Here is a 14980-nt window from a genome sequence, read left to right as displayed (position 1 = left end):
GTTCTCCCCCGCGGGCGCCGGGCCGCCCTTCTGCCGGACTACAGTTCCCAATACCCCCCTGCAGGCGCGGCCGCTCCCCGCCGCCATTGGGCCGGCGGCTGCGAGTGCTGAAAAGCGATTGGCTGTCGAACGCGTCCGTCATGCGGGGTTCCCCCCCGTGTGGGGCGGGAAGTAGCCCCGCCCATGCCTGTCCCCCCGCCCTGCCGGCTGAGGGGGTCGCCGGGGGTTTGTGGCGGCCCGGCCCCGGCGGGGAGGGCTGAGGGGGCCGCCCCGGAGAGGCAGCGCTGGGGCCGTCCCCTTCCCTCCATGCCCGGGGCGGGGAGGAGGAGCCGCCGGCGCCGCGGGGGGGTGGCCGCCCCGCTCCCCGCCGGGAGAGGCGAAGCCCCAGCGGCGTCGCTCTCTCGGCAGCCTCGGCGGCGGTGGGCGGCTGTTGGCGGGGGCGCCCGCCGGGGCTGAGGGAGCGCCCGCCCGCCCTGCCCTCCATGCGGCGCAGGCAGCGGTCTCTCCGCTCGCCGCCGCGTTTGTCGTCTTTGTGGGCGGGTTGGCGGCTGCCGGGAGCCCGCCATGGGGCGGCCGCGTCGGGGCTGCTGAGGCGGCGGTGGGGGAGCAGCCGGCCGGCCCTATGGAGGAGCGGGAAGGCGAGGTGCGCTGGGACGGGCTCTGCAGCCGCGACGCTGCCACCCGCGCCGCCGCCTTGGACACCATCGGGCAAGCCGTCCTCCGCCGCAGCGAGACCATTGCCCCCGTGGCGGCGGTGCCGCCTACCCGGGCCGCCGACGGGCTCCTGGTTCCCGCCGCCCGCGACGGGCTGAGCGAGATGCTGGCCCGCCTGCTGATGCTCTCCAAGCGCTGCCCCTTCCCCGACGTGAGGGAGAAGAGCGAGGCGATCCTCGGTGGGGTGCAGGTAAGCACGGCGGACCCCACCTCCGCCCTGGGACGGGGCCGGGAGAGCGGAGAGACGGCCCCGACCCACGCAGGGCACCCTCGGCTTTCGGCTCTGCAACGACCTGGGCGTCTGACCCAGGCCGGTCGGATTGACTAGTGCAGGGGTACGTGCTACATGGCGTCCCCCGGCCCGTCCCCGCCGTGAGGAAGCATTTGGAAAAGCGTTATTCAAAGGCGTATTAAAAAAGCGTCAAGTTTTTGAGTGCAATCCGGCAGGGAGGATTTAGCGATGAATGGCTGGAAAGTAGGTGATCGTGGGGGCATCCCGAAGGAAATGCTAAAATGACAGCTTAGATGCTCTAGTTTTGGTCAGTATGACCAGTGCTATTACCAGTTGGCTTCAATACAAAAGCAGGAAAAATTTGGGTATAAACATTTAGGGCTGCTAATTAAAATTATAAATCAGTATGGGAAGTTTTTGAGCTTTTTAACAGCCGTACGAGCTTCAAGATGCTTAAAGAAGAGCGTGTCAAAATTCCCTTTTTGCTGTTTCTTTGTAAATAGTTTGTCCACTGGAATCGGTAAGATCCAAACTGTGGTGTGGGTTTTTTTTTTTTTTTACAGTTTACAGGCGGCCGAGCCAGTAGAGGATTACATTTACTGACCTTTTATGCTAACAAAAATAAATTTTGCTTTGTACTCTTCCACTGTTACAGTCTAATTATAGTTTCTCGCATTGCAGTTCTCTTGCTCACTTAAAGTTTTTGTGCAGGTCTTGAAATTCTGTTGTAGGGCTTGTATCAACGGGTCCAGCAGCACGGCTAAAAATACTGCTTGCTGCAGACTAGGAAAAGAAAGTTCAGGTATCTCATTTAATCACAAGTTAATACATAGAGCTGTGCTTGGAGCTAGCTGCCTGATTCCCACTATTATGCTTTTTTCCCCTGAACATTAACAGGTTTAATATAGGGGAATGGGGGGGGGAATATATGTATAAACATGATTGATAGATATTAGAATACATAAATACACACATATATGTATTATATAAAACATTGCATATTATTATATATAAACATACCCGTATGTAAGTATTTTAAAGGAACTTGTATATAGATCCATTTTTGTTCTGTCCTACTTTAAAGTGGTTCAGAGAAATTCTGGGTTTGGATTATTGTAGCTGAGAGAGGCTCTCTTTGTTTTGTCTAACTTCTTAATAGTGTGCAGTGTGATAAATACAGTATAATTTATTTTATACAGTTTGGACTGTATGGGGCATTTTTCACAAAGATTTTGTCAGTATGAGCTATAAATACAACATATGGTCTATGTGAAAGGTTTGACAGCTATACTGCTTTCCTTTAAAAACACAAACCAATGAGCCAACAAAAAAACCCAAGACCAACTTGAATATTCAAGTTGAAAACTTAATCTGGCACCTTTGCATCAACATCTTTCCTGTTAAAGATTCAGATGAGAAGTGAGTCCATTACCAGTGAGAATGATGAGTCACAGGGACAGACTGCAAAGGGAAGACTTGCTTTTATCAGGCACAAGTTATCAGAGTCTATTCAAAGGCCAAACAGGTGGTGATCTCCCACCTAAGTCTTGGAGGAGGTCAGAATATATGATCTGATTACTCCCTTTAAGGTTTTTATACATGAAGTTACTGGCATGTTCAACTATTAGTCTTGTTTAGTAACTTTATTAGTAGATTTTTTTAAATAGGCCAAAATTCTGGCAGACAATAAGTCCATCTTGATACAGCAAACTCAAATCCCATGGTTGTAGCTGGCTTGATTAATAAAAATAGATGTGAGAGATATAATAGACATGAAACCAAAATGTATACACGAAAGCTGCAGTAAAGGTTTAACAATTTAAAATCAAATCAAATACAACATTACTTTAAGAAGATCTTTAAAAGCTGCTTTTATAACTTTTTAGGGAGTAGTTCTAAAAGAGAAGTATTCTATATGACTGTAGAGTGGCAGGTCTTAGTTCTTATGGGTGTACACATAAATGAACATTTTTGTTGTAATCTTTGGATCTGCATTTGCGGAAGAATTCCATTTTGGGTGCTGTGGACTGTTGTCAGGTGTGACATGGTTTTCTATGATTTCATGGCCAAGAGGAATTGTATTCAAATCTCTGCAATGAAGATGGCAGATAAAGAAAACTATTAAATTAATTATCCCATAGAACTTGTGGCTTTCAGCAGTGATTCTAAAGGTAAATAACTTAGTAACATTATAAAAATGTGAAATCCTGTTCAGAAGAGTATCAGTACTTAAAGGACTCACTTGTATTGCTCTAGCACCCTGTTTTGGGATATGAAACAACCTCTAAGTCCACAGCAGTATGTACCATTGTGCTGTCTAAACCTCATTGTCTGCCAAGTTATTAAATGACATTGAGCCCAGGGCGGAAGAGGCAAGTTTGAACCCAAAGATTCTCCTGGGAACTGGTGCGTCCCTTTTCCTCTCACCTGAGGGATGGTCCAACTTGGACTGGTAGTCAAAGCCCAGACAGATTTTTCTATCCCTCTCCCCTCCTTCCCCCCCCACCCCCAGTGGAGAATTGTAAAATGTGTTTTCTTCATCTTTCTGCCCTGCATCCAGGATAGGGCAGTAAGAAAATAAAATATTTGAATTTTCCATGTGGTCTGATAGCTATTTCTTCCTGGGGCTCATGCCCTCTTTTCTGTTGGGGTGATCAACAAATATTTAGGCATGAGCAACTAAGCTGCTTTGTGTCTGGAGCAAGTTAGTAGAATGCATTATATGGCTGGTGTAAGCTGGTAAGCTGCAGGCTTGGCAGCAGCCTGTGTCAGCATGGCATCCCTCTTAAGCCTGCCTTTGTTACGTGGGTTTTTTTGTTTGTTTTTCTGGAGGAAAATTTTTCTGAAATATGGTGGAATCCTTAGTGTGCAACTTTCTTCATTGTTATTAATAAATAATAATAACTAGTATTATTAATGCTATTGTTAATAAATAGTATTACCTGTATCAGACTCTATAAAAATATTGTTTAATGTGAACTTATGTTGACTTTATTTATATTCAGGATAATGAGTTTCTTATTGCAGGCTATATATATTTTTATATATATATATAAAATAATATATAATTTTTTTAGCCTAAGAATATGTCTAACTTCTCATTTAGACAAGTTGTTTTTGTAAGAATTATTGCAAAAACAGTCTCAGCAAACTAGCCCCCTTTTTTTTTTTAGTTAAGCCTTGCTTGCTTTTATTAATAAAAGCAAGGTCAATAAAGTAACTTCAACCAAATACATATCTTTGAATATTGTAAAGATATTTCAACTGAAATGCTTTAACCAAGTGAAAAGAGTTTGAATGTTTGCGTGTGAAAATATTTGATGAGTGTATTTTGAGATAAACCCCTCAAATATATCATACCTTTTTGCTAACTTCTTGCATATGTGGTATTTTGCACGTATTTAAAGCATATTGCTTATGACCTTGCAGAATAGTGGGTCATTCCACCTAGTATGCCAGGTGTCTGCACAAATACATGGGGAATGAACAGCAGTGCAAGGTCGTAATGTGTGATCATTAAAAGTATTCTGCCCAGGCTCAATCAGATCAATCAGATGTATGTGACTGGAATATAAATACGAGGTGTAAGTCAGTAGCTGGAGCAGAATCACTAAAAGTACGAAATTTGGTAATTAAAATCTCTCTTAATGATGAGATTAAAACTCCAATATAATGTCTTTTGGAAAAGACTGAGCAGAACATACTGCTCTATGAAGGTATGTAAATTCATAAAAATAGTGTTATAGATTAACAAAGAGAACATATAGGTGGGAGGTAGGTTCTTCAGATGTTAGCCTACATAGGATAAAAGACAACAGAACAGCAGAATAAGACCCACAAATGTCAGAAAGCTTAGAATTCGGCACATAAAGCTTGAATCGGGGGGCAAATATAAGAAAAAAAATAAACTGGTCTCAACCTCTTTGAGAGGTAATGTAACAGTACAGTACCAAACACTGATTGAAGAGGATGATTAATAATGGAAAAAGAACTTTGTTCTCTATTGATCTCTATATTGATGTAAACACAAGGAACATACAAAAATGGGAAACTGTATGTTGCTGAAGGTGCACATGAAATGCATGAAGATGTATGAACAAAACTGGGATGGTCAAATACATAATGAGGTGTAGCTAAAAGGGATATTGGAAGAAAGGAAGAAATAAAAGATCCACCGATTAATGGATTAAGAGATAATGCTGAGGTGTTTAAATGTTCTCTGAAATGGTTAATCCAGCCAGTGTCATTAATAGCCATGATAAAAGTGTAATTAGTACTCTCCTAGGCTAGGGGGAAAAAAGCCTGTAGGTTGCTTGGATAAACAACAGATTTTCAATCAGGTAGGGCCCAATGAAATTCATTCTGAGGTGCTTAAAAAAACCCCAAACTAGCTGAAGCAATCTCATATAGTTGATAGCAATCTGAAGATAATGGAGGGAAGTAGTAGACTCAGAATAATGGTGCATATTTCTTCGGTATGCGCTAAGTGGAATGGGATAAAGAGGAAACTTGTGGATTTTAACTTTAGGTCAAAGGCAAAGTACTGGGCCAGTGATGAAACACATTTTTAGGGCCTAGATAAAAGGTGAGCAACATCCAAAACAGATTTATCCAGGATAAATGATTTTAAATCCAGCATGTCTATTTCTTCTGTGATGGACTAACAGGCCTTGTGGTGCAGAGAGATGCTATAATGTTAATATGTTGATATATTGGAGTCTTCAGATGTAGTTACGTGATCTTCTCATTAACATGCTAGGAAATTATGAACCAGAAACTACTGTGCAGTGAGTAAAAATAGCTTGAAAACCATCTTGGTACAGATTCTACAAGGTCCTGTCCAGCACAATCTTGGTTAACAGAGTTTTGCACTTGTTGAATTGCAGATTACAAACTGGGAGGGAGTGTAAGAATACCGGATAATAGCAATAGAATTTAAAATTATGTAAATAGTTAATGGGAGCTTGTATCATGTCTTCTAGACCTGACTTTTCGGTGAAGCAAATTTGAAGAAATTGGTGGTGGTACAGCCAGCTAAAAAGGAGGCTAAAACAGTATGTTCTCAAATAAATGGGGGATGGGGGGTATCAAAAGACCACTGGAAAAGGGGAGGAAACATGAGCCAGAATGAATGATCAGTTGATCTAAATTCCAGCAAGACTTGGGTTAGTCATTTTGGGGGAGAATTTCAAGGATTAGGACAGTAAAGCAATAGCCTAGATTATCCAGTCATGTTCATCACTAGAACTCTTTGTCTGTTTTAAACATCAGGCAGCAGTGATATGCTTATTTGATCTCTTTCTGGGAAAGGCAGAGCATTGCTACCTGGACGATTTTCCTTCCAGTCTCTTTTTATGTGTTTGTGTTGGTAACTGCTTGGAGGGACGCACCCTCCAAGTGCTTTCCCTTTGATCTCCAAGACTATTTACTAGTTACGTACCACTGGAACTTGTGGTCTGGAGCCTTTGTCTCTTACTGAAAAGCAATGGGTGGGCTTGGGAGGACTCTTAGAAGACTGCCTTCTTCTTTTCATAGGCCTACTGCTCTAGTGGCTAAATGTAACAGAATCCCATAGTTTTCAGAAGGCTGTATGGTGCATAACAAGAGAAGGGTCATGTCAGCAGCCAAATATGCATCCTCTTGTATTACAGCCCTCAGGCACTGCCTGTGACCTAGGCTTGCTTGGCAGGGGACATGGAATGGAATACCCTTACCTGTACATATCCTGGAAAAATATTGAATGGATTTAAATTCAGTGAGCAAGAAAGGATCGGAAAACTTCTAGTCACAGCCAGAGTAGGCATCCTGGCGTCTTTGCCACAGTGTGTGGGACAAATAAAGCCTCTGCCAGGAGAGGAGGTAGTAGTTCCCCTCCTCTCTGTCCATATCTGTCCATAGAGGATAAAATAGGAGTTACTGTTCTGCTTCATTGCTAGATATTTTTCTCACAATAGAGTTCCCTGTCTCTTTGCTTTGTGTATCTTCCATGTCTGAGCTCTGTGGTGCATGCCCGTTAATAGTAGTAAGAGTGAAATTCAAATACACTCCTTGCTCTCAAATGGTTTATTCTGATGATTCTGCTATTACAGGAGACTGGCTAATTTCCCAGATCTTTAATCTGCTTTTGGTGTAATCTGTGATAAATGACTTCACAACTTTGTTTTCAGTCTTTTTGGCCTTTCTGCATAACAGAAGTAATGTTCTCTTGTGAACTTCGAACTGTAGCTAGGCAGATCTGCTAGGTTGTGTGATTTTTATTTTTTTTTTTGTTGGAGTTAATTTGACTGATACTGATTTCCGCTGTGATGCTTACTGTTGGTCAGTCACCAAGGAGAGGTGTCTCAGATGAAATTTATAGTCTTTTCAAGCCTATGAATTTAAATATAGTATATTCAGTGGTGGTGGTCAATCTGATCCATCTGGAAGCTGACTAGTCTCCTTGCACAATGCCAATAGCCAAACTCGTTTCTGTTTCCCATAGTACTCTTATGTAAAGTGAATGAAAACATCCTTTTTCTGTGAGTTCACTTCAGAGCAAAAGTATGTTCTGTCTCTTCCAGCTATTTGGTGGAATGGGTTTAATTATGTATTGTAGGGTGCTCCCTTCAAAAGCCACATGTCACTCTGCCAGATTGCTGTTAAGGGGTTGTTTTGTGGTGTTCAGATACTCTTGCTCTTCTCAATATTGGGAGAGATACTGAAGTAATGACATGATGCACTTGAATGTTTAGTCTTATTTACAGTTTCTGCTAGCCTACAAAAAGAACTGTGCCTCTGCAATATTTATTGTAAACACATTCTGATGATGGGTCTGTATCACATATATGTGATGAGGTTGGCTGGAGAAGTTAAGGGAGAAGACTTAATCTTGACATGTCAGGGAATGTTCTGAGCAGGGGTGTGAACAATTTTTTAAAAAATTTAAATTGTCAATAGTACTTATATTGCCTTATCTGACGCCTCCCTCCTTCAGCCTACTTGCCTCCTTTCTGAAGGTTTCAGTCTGTTTGTTGAGAGAGACGAAGGGAAATTTTCTTTTGTTGAGCTTGTCAACTGCAGAATTGCCTGACCCTGAGAATGTCTTTGGTTGGAATAAAGAGCTGCTTGAAAACAGTGGAGGTTCTCAAAGTGATGTAAAGTAGGATATCTGGGTCACTCCTAATGCTGTTTCTGTGTTTGGAGCCTTTCCATAATTTTCCATGCTAGCTGTATGCCATTCTTCTTGTATGGAAATGAGCTTTGCTTAGTCAACTTTTTCTTATAATTGTTTGGGGTAACTTGACCTGTAAATTTATGCTGCATTGATTTGCAGGACATCATAACTAGAATTTTTATTTTCAAAACAAGTGAGGAGTGAAGCACACATTTGGTAATGTTGGCTTGGCTGATTTTATTTTTTTTTTTGACTGTGCTGAAAAGCTTTAAACTGAAGAAACTGAATACGAACATTTCCTCAGCTCTTATTATTTACTAATGAGGTAAGCAACTGTAAGGTGTGCATTGGTGGCTTACATAATTTTTTTTATAGGGGTTAATATCTAGAGATCTGTAGAAACCAGAAAATATTCAGCTTGAATGCATTTTGTAAATAACAGCATCTGTTCTCCTGTTCTAGCAGTTGCTAAGTCACACAAACTCTTTTTCTTTTTTTTTTTTTCTTCTGCTTCTCTTTCTAGAGGTAATTTTAGAAGCTGGCTGTTCTTCTAAACTCATAGCTGGAGGTGATCCTTTCCAGTCCACATTCATGTATGCTAGTGTCAACTTAGTCCTTTATCTTTTTATTATTATTTTATTATTTTTCTCACTCTGACACTGTCTGGGTAACAGTGATCCTTCCCCTCTCTGCGCTGATTTTGCTAAAAGTTGCCAAAAAGCAAACTTATTTCTATTTCATCTTTTTCTTAAAATTTTATGATGATTCCCCCATTTAGTATATAAATAACTCTTCATTTGGGGCTGTTGGCATGCATTTGGATGTGTTTTTCTCACAGAGAAATTTTTTGCGTCCTGAGGAGATACTCAAAGTGAAAAGCACTAAGAATTTGGAAAGGTTTAGAAATTAGCAAATGGTGTACATAGTATTAAATAAAAAAAAAATGTATGGACTCTAAGTTATATAAAAATAATACATCTTCCATTAGCTTGACCAAAACACATTGTTTAAAAGAAAATTACATTGTCCCACTGACAAGTGCAAATTGAGCACTGAAGAAATACTTGCTGTTTTGTCATCTTACTCTTGACTTCAGGTCAGGGTTTCTCCTTTTAAAATAAACATAGTGGACAAGTACTGAATATACCATTGTGGGACAGAAAAATAGTTTTGAAAGCTTGAGTATGTTTTCGTGTGGATATTGGATACTGAGTGTTTAAATTTCCAAAAATATGGTTTTCTGTCAGTATGGTTTTCTATTCCAGTAAGTTGTTTACAGTTTGGGGGTGGGGGGGTGAAGACTTAGTGCTCTCTCCAAAAATCAAGTGAAACATGGAAATCTTCACTTGGATCTCCACACATGAATTAAATCCAAAAAGTTAAGTGGTGGTTTTTCTCTTGTTTACCACTTTCTTGATGTTTCCAATGACTTTGTCTTTTTTTTTTTTTTAATTTGTGTCTTCTTCTGGAAGGCTTAGTTTAGATTTCTGCCAAAAGTTGGGTTGGGAAGGTGAACTGGTTTAGTTCTGTTTAAACCTAGTAAACAATTAACTATTTTCCTTACTCCGGCTTTATGTAGAAACCAAACTTGTTCTTTCAGGTCATTTTGGGTCAAAAGTATCACCCCCAGTGTTGTGTACTAGTGCCTGGATATTACCCCAAAATATATTGGGTCAGTATTTTAAAAACAGAGGTGATGCTAGAATGTGTATTGCTACTTATGTCATGTAATCTGATGTGTCTCCCTTCTGTGCAACTACAAGAATTTACTTTCAATCCAGGCATTGGGCTAAAGGGAAGCATAGTGCTTCTGAAAACATGTAGGGTTTTTTTACTGTAAATTAATTAGATACTGTAACTTCTCTTCACTATTCTATTCTTTCTGGACTCAGTAATAGGATTTTCTCAGTTTCAGATCTTTCCTGGCAAGTCCTTTGTCTACCTAAGTATCTGACTAGCTCTGTGAGCCTAAGTTTTGAGACTCAAGGTGTAACAACCTCCTTGTTAAATTTTCCTCCCTGGCATATTCTTGGTTGCTATTAAATTGTTTTTAAACAGTTACTCTTCTGAAATAGATATTTTAATTAAGTATTCCTTAACTCCTAGAGAGTAAACATGGAATAATACGATATTTGTTCAAAGAAGGAACAAATTTGAAAATGGAAACTTATTTAAAGCTCTAAAGCCTTTCCTGTGTGCTTTTTTTTCTTCTGAAGGAGGAAGGGAACCTCTTTTCTGAAAGATTTTTTTCCATTGCAGCTTGTTGGTGAGCCTCCACTGTTCCTGGTGTTTTGGTGCAACGAAACTTTTAGCTTTAAAATGCAGCTTGTTTGCCAACAGCTCATTCCACTCAGATTAAACTGTTTGTCTGGATTTTCCATTTATTTAAGTTTTAGTTCTAATCTAGATTTGCACTGATTTCCCTGTAGAAGAAGGACTGAAGAGAGGAAAAAGATTTCTTAAACTTTCTAATTCTCTAAATTTTGAATCAATGCTGAATGCAAACTTATGTCTGTGTAACAGTAGTAAATAATTGGCAGCTACCATGCCCATAACATTTTCTGGAGCTTGTTGTGTTATGAGGATAAGTCCTTATCAGGAGAAGATATTTGCCCTAACTTCCTATGTGTCCATTCTGTCCTTCCTGCTTGTGTTACAGAAAAGGTTTTGGAAACATTGTACCTTTACCTAAATTACCTTTTTTTTTTTTTTTTTTAAAAAAAAAAAAGATGTATGCTTATAACAGTTGCTTATATTTACCTAGAAATTAACATATAAACAGTATTCTATAAGAGAAGCTCAATTCTGACATTTTTATTCTACCGTTCTGTTCCAGGATGCAGGAAAAGAAGCCAAATGGTAATGTTTTTGTCTGGCTTTTAGAAGGCATATTGGTATCTTGGCGTCTGGTGCTCTGCCTTTCTGACTATTCAGAACATGGCAACTCTGCTTGGCTGATGTCTGGAATATGTCAGAAGAAGAGTATATGTAAATTGGGAAGGTCAGATGTTGCTTCTCTTTCTTTCATTGCTTTGTGTCAGGCCTTTCTGTTAAAGGATTCAAGTTTTTGGGTAAGGTTTCACTAGGAATGCAAGCTATAGTTTTTAATGCAGAAGACAATATATTGCAAAATGTAAAATATCTTGAAATTTTAGATTCTGAAGGTGGTAGTTAACTTTTTATAACATGTATTATGTGAATACCTGATACTAAAGCATAGATTGTTTGGTGTTTTTTTTTTTTCTACTTTTTGAGTTATCTAGTATGTTTGCTCACACTGCTAAAAGACTTAGGGGAAGTGCAGTCTTAATACACTCTGAATTCAAGGTGCAAATCATTACTCCTAAGGGCAGTGGAAAATATGGCTGCCTCATGGTGCTTCCAGTGTAAAACCACCTATGTTCCTCCTCTCTGAGCCAGAGGTCTGCATTAGAGGTTTCAGCAGCGTAGTGTGTGTCACAGATTTGCATGTTTTAAGGGCAGGTACAATTCCTGTATCTCAGATCTTCTGGGGTAGGGTAGCCACATGGGACAAAAGTAGTTCCCAGTAGTAATAAATCTTCATGCACATGCATAAAAGCGTCCTAAGATGATCAAGAAGATTATTCTGAAAATCTCACATGAAAGCTGAATGAGTTGCTGTTCCCTCAAAAAAATAGTTGGTAAAAAAATACTTGAGAAGATGTCCTGAAGTTAAAAACCCAAAACATTTTACAAAGAATAAATTCAGATTTTAATACCATCTTCTAAGCCAGTTCTTGATAGGTTTGGGAAACTGAGGATTTCTCTAGATGTACACTCACAAATTGTCAGTTTAAAGATGACTTCAGGAATAAGTGTCTTCTGAGATATCAGATTTTATGTAGGGGGCAGAACAGATGGAGAAATTGTTCTGTTTTAGGAAATAACTTACATATGAAGCAAGGCAAGAAGCTCTTCCTTCCAGTTAGTGTGTTCAGTCAGAAAGAAAAGATTATCGGATTTTAATTTGTAATATTGATAGACTTCCAAATAGATCTGTAGTGACAAATGTGCATCGGTAACAGTGTTATTTAAATAAACAGAAATGGCATTAAGGTCAAATACTGGTCAAAAATACAGTTTTTTTCATCAGAAAACTTAATAGTTAACTGCAAATGAAAAGTTTAACTGTAGACTTGCATGACTGTGGAAAGAAGAATTTGGACAAAATGGGCCTTTGGAGTGGACCGTTCAATGTCCATACCCCAGAAACAAGACTTGAAGAAAAAAAACTTGTTGGTTTAAACAGTTCATCTCAGTCCAGCTCATCAGAAATTTTGAGAGTCCTTGTAAATGCTTATTTTGCAACCTGAGAAGCTTTCTCTGCAGTAAATGGGCAAAATGTAGGTGTATCCCCAAATCCCTGTAACATTGCATCTTAATTTCAGGACTAAGTGGTGTACTATCTGGGAACTGTTTGGGACCTTTGGTATTCAGAGTTGGTTACCTAGATGCCTCAGTATCATGCTGCAAATCCATCAATGCAGCAGTGACAACTGTCTTTTCAGTGCCAGCTCCATTTAACCCCAGTTTGTAATGGCTTGTTTCAGTTGGTGGTTGTAACTGTTTGCACTTTATTCAGGGATGCTGGTGTGAGAGAGCCAAAGCAGTATGTTTCAGTGAAAGTCTGCTATGTTATGCTGAAAATATGGCTTTGGTGCAAACTTATCTCAGGTCATCCTTTGCTAATATAATCTGTCTGGTTCTGTCCTGTGTGACAAAGTCTGGTCTGTATGTGGAGATTCTGCAGTAGTAATACTTTGCATCTCTTATTTCCTGTTTGCAGACAGAAGTTGGCAGAAAGATGCCTTGATTGGGAGATCAAGTGGGTTAGATGCCTGAGTGCTAATCAGATAGTGACCTCTGCTGTGTTTCCTCAGTCTCTCATGCAGTAGCAGTCTAGCCAAAGCAGAAATCTGCCTGGCCATGCTGGTACTTGGCACAGTCTGGAATGGCTTAAAACTTGTCTCAGTGCACCTGCTAGAGAGCTTGTTGTTGGGGAGGGATGGGCTAGAGAGAAATATATTCTTTCTTCTGGGTCACCACAAAACATTTTCTAGATTTGCCAAGTAAATACTCTGTGAGTTAGCCCCTTGGATGTAACAGTCTCTCCTTTGTTGCACAAGTGCTGAACTGAATGGAACTATAAAGGGTTGAGCATAGGATTTCATAGTGGGCACTGCTCTGCCTTGCTGTCTAGAGTTGGGGAAATCTGGAACTGAGACAGGTTCTCTATCACTTGCTGAATGTGAAAGTAGTTCATTTGATGTCAGTTCTGTTAGGACACTATCTGGGTATGCTATAATTTTTCAAAAAGGCTATATATTTGAATTATATTATAAAAAACCTCAGATTTTTTTTTTTATTTAGTTTATTTATGTAGTTGCTTTAGACAGTTATAAGGAGATAATTTCTTGATTCTATAGAAGAAACAAACATACAAATCTGTATCATCATGTCAGTGTTTTTATAACTTCAGCAGAAAATACTAATCTTTAAATATTTCCTCTATATAGTATTTGAATATTTGGTTACAAATAACAGAGTAGACAATCCAACCAGGTAGGACTTGTAAAAAGCATTGAGTTCCTCTGTTGTCCAAAACTTCCAAGAAATGTAAATGGAAATCAAATGGGAAAGAGCATGTGCTGTAAATTGTTATTAAGTATATACGATATGGTAAGAGGCGGGCAATCTAGCAAAGAACTAACTCTAAATTCTTAAGCCAAGCATTATTTATTTCATTTTGAAGTAGCATGGAGGGATTTTACTAGGGATGAAATGATGCAAAATGTCTTCTCCTTCTGTGAGTAACAGAGCCAGGGATAATATAGTTTAATAGCCTTATTTGAGACACAATTCCTTTATCTGGTGCAATGGTAGATTCTGATGCTCACTGAAATCAAGCACTCCATCTCTTAGAGATTAAGACAGTCTTAATGTGGATAATAGAATCTGTAAAATACTTTCTCTTCAAAATGAGTGAGACCTCTTACATAGTTTGTGCTTCTGAATATTGAGCTCTGCTTGGGAAGTACAGAACCTTGGGAATTTGAGAAGGCAGGGAGAAGCTTGATTCTCAGAAATTACTGGAATTCTTAATTCAGAAGGTTAGAATGAATAAATAATTGAATCAGCATGCTGTATAATATTCTGCTGCAACAATATGATTATTATAAGCAAACACAGAAGAGAAACAGCTATTCTGTCCTTGCAGTGGTTGCTTTCTTTCACTTAATTAGATGGGATTATGACTCTTCAGAGAGTATGCTCTGAGTTGGAAATCCAGAGTAATCTGCAGGAGAGTGTCCTAAAGGGGATACTGTCATTACTGAAGCAAATTATAAAACTCTAGAAATGCCTTACAATAATCTTTTTTATTTCTCTCTTGTAGGGGAAATAAGTCGAGGACATGTGTGGGGCAGGTTATTAAATAAAGAATGGATTTTTTTTCTCCCCTTGGCTCTTATTTGTATTGGGTTTGTGTGTAAGGTTTGCATGGTAGTAGGGGGGCTACAGGGGTGGTTTCTGTGAGAAGCTGCTAGAAGCTTCCCTTATGTCCAATGGAGTCAATGCCAGCCGCCTCCAAGTGGGACCTGCTGCTGGTCAGGGCCAAGCCAATTGGCAACGGTGGTAGCATCTCTGGCATAACATATTTAAGGATGGGGGAAAAAAACCTGTGCAACTGCAGCCGGAGAGAGGCGTGAGAATATGTGAGAGGAACTACTCTGCAGACACCAAGGTCAGTGAAGAAGGAGGGGGAGGAGATGCTCCAGGCACTGGAGCAGAGATTCCCCTGAAGCCCATGGTGAAGCCCATGGTGAGGCAGCTGTGCCCTGCAGCCCGTGGAGGTCCATGGT

General features: G+C 40.1%; 1 protein-coding gene across 1 annotated transcript in view; it reads left to right on the top strand.

Moving 5' to 3' along the window:
- Positions 1–218: 218 nt before the first annotated feature.
- Positions 219–14980, top strand: part of SESN1 (sestrin 1) — an 84177-nt gene continuing 69415 nt past the window's right edge. Inside the window, exon 1 of the mRNA XM_074896144.1 lies at positions 219–904. Within this exon, the coding sequence (XP_074752245.1) occupies positions 623–904 (282 nt within the window). The 5' untranslated portion in view covers positions 219–622. The remainder of the gene's footprint in view (positions 905–14980) is intronic.

Source organism: Athene noctua, chromosome 1 (genome assembly GCF_965140245.1).
Source record: "Athene noctua chromosome 1, bAthNoc1.hap1.1, whole genome shotgun sequence".
NCBI lineage: Eukaryota > Metazoa > Chordata > Aves > Strigiformes > Strigidae > Athene > Athene noctua.
This window is presented reverse-complemented; position numbering and strand designations above follow the sequence as displayed.